The following is a 7,746-nucleotide window of genomic DNA, read 5'->3' on the forward strand; positions in this document are numbered from 1 at the left end:
GGATCTCGAATGATCGAGTCCGCCTGTGTCATTGGTCTATTACCCACGAAGACTGCAAAACTCAATGGGCGAGGAGTCGCGTCAGGTTGCCTGCCGGAACCAAGCTGAAGAGACTTACGCTGTGGCTGTTTGTCCCTCCTGGGTGACCTACTCCGACGACGAGGAGATTGGCGCCTCTCCCGATCCCTCGAAGTCCTACTGCCCGTGTGTGAAGGTTCACCGCTTCGACTCATAGCTCCTCCCAGCTCAGCTAGTGTCTTCGCTTCGCCCCTATTATTGAAGAAAAGTTTATTTGACATTTGCACTTGTTCAATCTTCCTTAGACTGAAATGCTGAATGAGCACATAAATAGGACCCTCGTTCACGAAGTACACGCCCATTTATTCTCTACGGGGGCAGCACCTCCGAGGCAATCCCCTCAATGTTGAAGCACCAACTACCCGGCGCCGAACGAATCATATGCCCCAATCGCATCTATTCGGCATTCTACGATCTTGAACTCGCTGGGGGCAAGGGCAGATTCATCAATCTAGTCGGCTTAAGTGCCCCAGCCATTCCCCGAATCGATGCGTCAACACAAGGTCCTTATGGACGTGTTATTCGGCATTCTACGATTGCGAACCCGCTAGGGCAAGGGCAGATTCATCAATCTAGTCGGCTTAAGTGCCCCAGCCGTTCCCCGAATCGATGCCTCAACACAAGGTTCTTATGGACGTGTTATTCGGCATTCTACGATCACGAACTCGCTGGGGCAAGGCCAGATTCATTGTTTTAATCAGATCGCTAAGCTCAGTCGGTTTGTAAGTCTGTCGTCTCACGTAGTCTTGGAATTTTGTCCTAACTACTGATTCTCCTAATTGTCTACTCATACAACAAATAATACGAGAAATATCTTGGAAGCATATGAAATTTTCATTCATAAATTGGGCACTAACAGCGGACATTTTACATATGAAAATCCCACACAGATGAAAAACTACTAAGCGAAAACAGACATTGAAATCGAAAAAAAAGCTAACAACACTAGAATGTCTCCCAAATCAAGTCTCAGGGTTAGACTCAAGCGGCTCAACGTCCACTTGCTCGTAGGGAATTGGCGTGGTCAATGTAACTCCAACGGCAACAAGGGCTGTGAGCTAGCCGTGTTTGAACCCTCGATTCTCAAATTTAGGGACTTCTTCTACATAGTCCTTAAAGGCGGAGCTCCTCCCAGCCTCGAACGCCGCCGAGGACTCAGAGTCGGCTTTCTCTTTAGCCAGCTTCAACTCTCCAAACTCGGCCTCCAACTTGGCAAGTGCCTCCTTGGCTAACTTGAGCGACTCCTCGCTCGCATTTTCCCTCTCCTTAGCATCAGCCCTGAGTTGATCAGCAGTTTTGGCCCTTTCCTTCTTAACCTTGGCTCGCGCGCTTTCCATCGTGGCTCTCATTGCCTCGAACTCCGCCCTGCTCTTTTGACCCTCGACTTCAAATTACAAACGGCCAATCCTTTCAACAGCGTCATGCTGGTGGCGGCCCAATTCTACGATCCTTCCAACCATCTACAAAACAAAGGATCGTCATATGCCAACAAACATCAAATGCAAACCAAACCAAAGATTTTGTCACGTACCAGAAAAGCCGACTGGGCGGCTAATGCTATTGTCGCCAAATTTGGCTCGGCACGAAATGTCGCCTTGTTAGCCGACAAGGAGACCGAGGCAGCCAAGCTTAGTGCCACAGCTGCATCTTTCAGAGCCAACGCTTCGAAGGAGATCGACATATTTTTTATCTTTGGCTCAATAACAAAAGGAACAACCACAGCCGACTCCTCCAAGCGTGGCCGTTTTTCCAAGGGGCCCCCTTCGGAGCTGACCTCACCCTCTGCACCTCATTTTCGCCCCGATCCTCTGAAATCGGGCGAACTTCCATACTTGGGCACTCAACCTCCTTTTCCGTCTCGGCCACGACAACGTGAGCCGTTTCTTGTACGACAACGGGAGCAATAGATTCAGTCAGGACAAGTCTAGAACGGATGGCTACGGCCTTTTGTCGGGTGGCCATGCGTTCGACATTCCTTTTTCGTGCCATCTGCGTAAGATTATCCTCGGCCATATCCTCAGAGAAATCGCCGGGAAGATCTCCCAAGTTCGTAAAGATATCTTCGGCGTCCCCTCGGCTTGATGTAGACAGAGGATCAGGAGAGTTTAACCTGGCTTCCTCAAAGGCCGAATTGATGGCTTCGTCAACTTCCGCGGCCAACTCCTTCGGGTCCTTGGCGATAGGTTCGGCAACTTGTCCTTCCACGTGCTCAGAATCAGACGATTCGAGGCCAATCTTCCTCAAGTTTTTGAAGCTGGGGAAGATGAGGGCCGTCAGTTGGTTATCGCCTCGTGCGATGGGAATATTATCTGCCGCCGAGAACGTCGTGTAGGTTGGCTCGTACCTTAGGAGAATGTGGGCTGCCCTCCCTTGTTTTTGAAGGTCTGGATGGCTGACGAACTATAGCGCGATTTTAATTTTTGTGAGCACAACTTCGTCGTCTGAAGTCAACACTCTCTTCAAGTCGCTGCCTGCGTAGACAAAACGATTAGGTGAGCTAAAGTGCCGAATGCATGCATATGTAAGTAACAGAAACAGTGATTTGGTCGACCACCTGGTTCGCCTTTTTGCCTCGGCACAGGATCTAGGCGATCTGACCCTTCGTCGAATTCCTAATTACTGTGGACAACGAACATCACGTCATCGACACGCTTTCCAGAGCTAGCAAGCATGGTCACTAAGTGGTGGTCAGTGTCCTTGGCTCTAAGGAAGTAGCGTCCCAGATGTCCAGTAGACTTGGCTAGGACATAACAGTGCCGAATGGCGGGAATACCTAAATTAACTCTAAGACGCCGATTTATCTCTACAATGGCCATTATGATGCGGAAGAAGTTCACATTGGGCTGGGAAGGAATAAGACCCCAGTACCAAAGAACGGCCCTCAAAAGTGGGTGAAGAGGAAAACGGACGCCGCCCTTTGCAATTAATAGTAGAGGAAAGACGATTGTGTTCTCGTCTTCCCTCACCATATCAGTAGTGCTGTCTGCCACAAGTGACAGATAGACGTCGTCAGGGATGGAGAAGTGGCGTCGAAAGCCTGAGATTCGATCCACAGAAAGGAGCTCCATCAAATGTTTCGCCATTCTTGCCGACTCAAGGATTATGGAAAACTAAAAGCAGATAAAGAGGGGGGATCAAAAAAAAAAAATGTAGGCGAAGAAAACTTACAGGAGGCGAAGGAAAGATCAAGAAACAAGCGGTTGCAGAAGCCATGGAATGCAGGAGTCCCACTGGAAGACGAGCTAGATATCTTCGAGTATTCAGAGCATACATTTGAAGAGACAAATTCAAATCGCATTAAATGAAGGCAGCGTATGAAGGGGCGGGAAAGCGTTATAATGACCAAGAAGCATGTACGCGTTCTGACATGCATCGGGAAGAGGAATAACCGCCGGATTTCTAACCTCCAGACTAGAAGCCAAACACGTCGACTAACTAGTGCTAGTGGGGTGTTTGGGGGGCAATTGTGGGAGCCGAATAATTTTGGATCAACAAGAGCGGACCAATTCGGTCCAGAACATAGCTTATTGACCCTATCCAATTTTGGGGCCGAATAAAAGAGCCGGCATTCCTACCAGTGAAACAAGGGCCGTGTAGAAGTACAAGGGAAGGACTAGGAGTGGACCAGGCCCCAGGGCCCCAAGAGAATACTTTAAATACAAGATCTTCAGTCCTAAAGAGGTATGTGAGAATTACTATGCTTAGCTTAGAATACAAGCCTCCTCGAGTGTAGATACTAACTTGCCCGTCGGAGTGCTAATTCCGGCACACCCGACCAGAGTGTTTATTCTTTTTCAGGTGACCAGAAGAGGATCATGAGCGTTCTCCAGGATCCCGAAGAGTATTTCCAAACCACTTACCCACATGTACATATATATAAGTATACTTTTTCTCAAAAGTTATTCTTTAACATTTTAAAAGAATCATCCTTTACCTTTATATTTCATCTTTAATGATTTAAAAGATTTCACCAATTTCGAATGTTTCAAAACAATCTCAACAACTATAATACAATTCAATACCTAAGATGCCATGCAAGTCGTAAATAATTCCAATAATCAATAACATTGTATAACCCACTAAAATCGCGACAAGTCCATAACATTTCCAAAGGCATCACCCATTTGTTCTAGCTATAAGCACATATATAAGCATAGATAGGCAATACCATCACAGTACGATATATATATATATACATATCTAAACGAGATATTACAATCACATAACACAATCTGGGCTTCGTTAAGCCACCACCACACAAGTTGGAAGGAATTTGAGACTTACAATTAGAAGCGCAATCCACTTTACCAGGCAGTCGCTAGCTGAAAGGAAATTGGAACTTCTCATTCGAGGCGCAACCCACTTTATCATGCACTAGTTGGAAGGAAATTGGAACCTCTCATTTGAACCGCAACCTACTTTACCGGGTGCTAACTGGAAGGATATTGGAACGAATTTATAACACTTTCACCACATATCTCAAATATAAACCATATGACATCTACTTACGTAATTAATCGACAAAATTACTTAACACGTAAAGTTTTAATTCAACCTAATTTCACATCAATTCTATAACAAAAAATGCAATCCTCCTCCAATTGCCAAAACAAAATATCCCTAAACAATATATTCTAATGTAATGATATTTAACACACAATTCAACCAACAGCACATCATTTTTAATATTTCCAAAATCACTTATGAGTTTCATTACTTTCAACACATCCACATTTCACAATTTAATCCTTGTATTCTCAATTTTGTTTCCATAAATAACATCAAACACCAACTTCATTAAATTATGCCGATAACAGTTATCTCTATTAAAATATTACAACTTGGTTAGACATAAATCAATGTACAAGGCTCCGCAAGCAAGACAATTAGTCCAAAAAGGCACACTGAAGTAGGGTCAACGACTCGAGACATCACATTACGAGTCTTGCTTCAATTTGTACGTTAAAGATGAGTTCTTCATTAAATATTGTAGAAAATTGTTGTGCATTTAAAATGATATAATATCTTTTTATATTTTCTTAATTTCTTAACATTTTTGAAAAATTATTTAAGAGATGTGAGTCAAAGCAAACTACACTGGTGGTGCAATGGTTTCATTATTTTTGTGGCTTATATGGCCCTTGCCCGAGGGAAACAATACCATGGTCTATGTTCACATGGCCCTTGCCTAGGGGAAACAATACCATGACTACTTGTGCACAAGATATGAACCTTTAGGGTTGTCGGTAACGACTACGTATATGGGTCTTAGGACCAAGTTGATATGATAGCTAATGGATGTATCACATATAATTGCTTATGACTTCTGGTTAAGTATATGAATCTGAATCTATTTATGATATGATCTCTGATTTTTGAAACTGTTTGGACATTATTCATAAACCCTTTACTCAGTTGTTATTCACTAGGCTCCAGCTCACCGTATTATTTATGTATGTAGATGACCAGGCACGTGACCAGGCACAGAGTTGATTGCCTGGAGTTCTATTTTGTCAGCCAGCCATTGTGCCTCCTGAGGAGGTTCCCATCTGAGAAGTGATTTTATTTTTATGACCAATGCTAAGGCTTTTCTTTTGTTTTGTATTTCTTCTGTTACTGGTTAGACAAGTGTTTTGTTTATCTGTGTATGGCGAAGGATAATATCTTAATTATGTAAATTAAGTTTTAAAATTTTTTTGTCCCATGTATGTCTACACAACTCTATGGATGTTGTATGTTTGTAATTGCTTCCACTAGCCCTTGTATTTTGTTTAATTTGTTTAAAGGCCTTTGGTAATCCCTGGATTATTGGCCGGTTATGACACTAAACCTTTAGGGACGGGTTTGGATCGTGATTAAGTAGTATCAAAACACACGTTATACCACACACACTAGTCTATATGAGCTATAGGATGTTTTAAAAAAGAATTAGGGACATTACATCTGCATGTGTGAGTATACGAGTGAATTATTTGGACATATATGAACCAAAGTAAAATGGCATGAAAATATCTAAACCGAATGTGACCATTGTGGAATTGTAAAGTTTATTTGTTTGTGTTTATTATCGTCTTGTTTATCTATAGCAAATGGAAAATACAAGAAGTATTGTTGCAACCAAATCCTCTGAGGCCCGAATGAACTGCATAGAACGGATGTTAAACGATTTAACAGAATCAATGATACAGCAACAGAGACAACAACCTCTGTCTCCTTCGCCCCCTTCAGTCCAAGTAGAACCGGTAAACAACGACATTATCCCATCGACTTTTTTGGGTGGTATTGAGCCACTAAAGGCTGAGACTTGGATGTTAGAAATGGAAAAGTTGTTTGAAGTCTTTCTATGCATTGAAACTCAAAAAGTGTTGCTCGCCACCTACACTCTAAAGAAAGAAGCTCGCTGTTGGTGGATGCTTATTCAACATGACAATGGAGCCATGACCTGGGATCAATTTAAATAAATTTTCTATGAGAAATACTTCACTCAGTGCTTTATAGATAGAAAAGTGTCAGAGTTCGAGCAATTGAAGCAAGGTTTCATGTATGTGGCTGAATATGAAGCCAAATTTATGGAGTTGGCCCATTTTTCTCCGCATATGGTAGATTCAGACTACAAAAAGGCTCAAAAATTTGAAGGAGACTTAGCCTTAGATGTATTTGATAGGGTTGGTGTATTAAAATTGCCCAAATTTGTGGATGTGCTTGATAAAGCTCTAATGGTGGAAGCTAACTTAGCTGTTGAGAGGCAAAAGATTTGGGTTTAATTCCAAAAAGGGTCGATCATTTTCAAAGAAACAAAATACAGGGTCCTCCAGTAGTTCAAGCCAAAGTAGTGGTACAACACCTACTTGCTCATAATATGGAAGGAAACATAAGAGCCCCTGATACTAATCAACATGAGCTTGCTTCCAGTGTGGAAAGATTGGCCACATGATGAAAGATTGCCAGCTCATAGCTGAAAGTGTCAACCGTCTTGTGGTAAGTTCAGCCGGATCCACTCCTACACCAAGAACTAATACTAGAGCTAACACCAAAAAGGAAAGTTTGAGACAAGGCCACGTTTTTGCACTTGTGCCTGGAGACATCCAGAACACTGAATCAGTAGTATCAGGTATAATCCCTATCTGTGCTCAGAATGCCTATGTGTTGATAGACTCTGGCTCTACGTATTCTTTTGTGTCACATGTGTTTTCTCAAAAATTGACTAGACCTCTAGAACAATTGAATTATGTGTTATCCGTATCTACACTATCTGGGGGTTCTATGATATGTGCTTATGTGTATCCTGCATGTGATGTTATCATTGAAGAAGCACTTTTATATGTTCATTTGTTGCCATTGGATATAGATCATTTTGACTGCATATTGGGTATGGAATGGTTGACAAAATATCACACTATCATTGACTGTGTTATTAAATCTGTTGTATTTTGACCTCTGGGGTTGCCTGAATTTATATTTGCTAGGAATGGGGTAGTTCCGCCACTGTACTTGATCTCTTTTATGAAAGCCAATAACCTATTGCGAAAAGGTTGTCGAGATTATTTATGTTGTATTCTAAATATGACTGCTAATAATGCTAATGTCGAGAACATTCCTGTAGCTAATGAGTTTCCTGATGTGTTTCCCATTGAATTACTCGAAGATCTGATTGATAGAGAAATTGAA

At 42.4% G+C, this 7,746-nt stretch overlaps 1 protein-coding gene across 1 annotated transcript; it reads left to right on the plus strand.

The window, feature by feature from the left end:
* Positions 1-6,167: 6,167 nt before the first annotated feature.
* LOC145816117 (uncharacterized) lies at positions 6,168-7,512 on the plus strand. Its single transcript, XM_082912364.1, has 3 exons — positions 6,168-6,480; positions 6,577-6,836; positions 6,991-7,512. The coding sequence occupies exons 1-3, from the start codon at positions 6,168-6,170 to the stop codon at positions 7,510-7,512; spliced, it is 1,095 nt and encodes a 364-aa protein (XP_082768490.1).
* The last annotated feature ends 234 nt before the right edge of the window (positions 7,513-7,746 follow it).

The sequence above is a fragment of the Camellia sinensis genome, unplaced genomic scaffold (assembly GCF_055761805.1).
Source record: "Camellia sinensis isolate YWXY unplaced genomic scaffold, ASM5576180v1 Unanchor3, whole genome shotgun sequence".
In the NCBI taxonomy this organism is placed as follows: domain Eukaryota; kingdom Viridiplantae; phylum Streptophyta; class Magnoliopsida; order Ericales; family Theaceae; genus Camellia; species Camellia sinensis.

Bases quoted from the DNA above. Each gene is read 5' to 3' on its own strand.
- LOC145816117 (XM_082912364.1), top strand. From the start codon at position 6,168: ATGGAAAATACAAGAAGTATTGTTGCAACCAAATCCTCTGAGGCCCGA. The intron at 6,481-6,576 runs GTTGGTGGATGC...AGTGCTTTATAG, and splicing joins TCTAAAGAAAGAAGCTCGCT to ATAGAAAAGTGTCAGAGTTC. The intron at 6,837-6,990 runs GTTTAATTCCAA...GCTTGCTTCCAG, and splicing joins TTGAGAGGCAAAAGATTTGG to TGTGGAAAGATTGGCCACAT.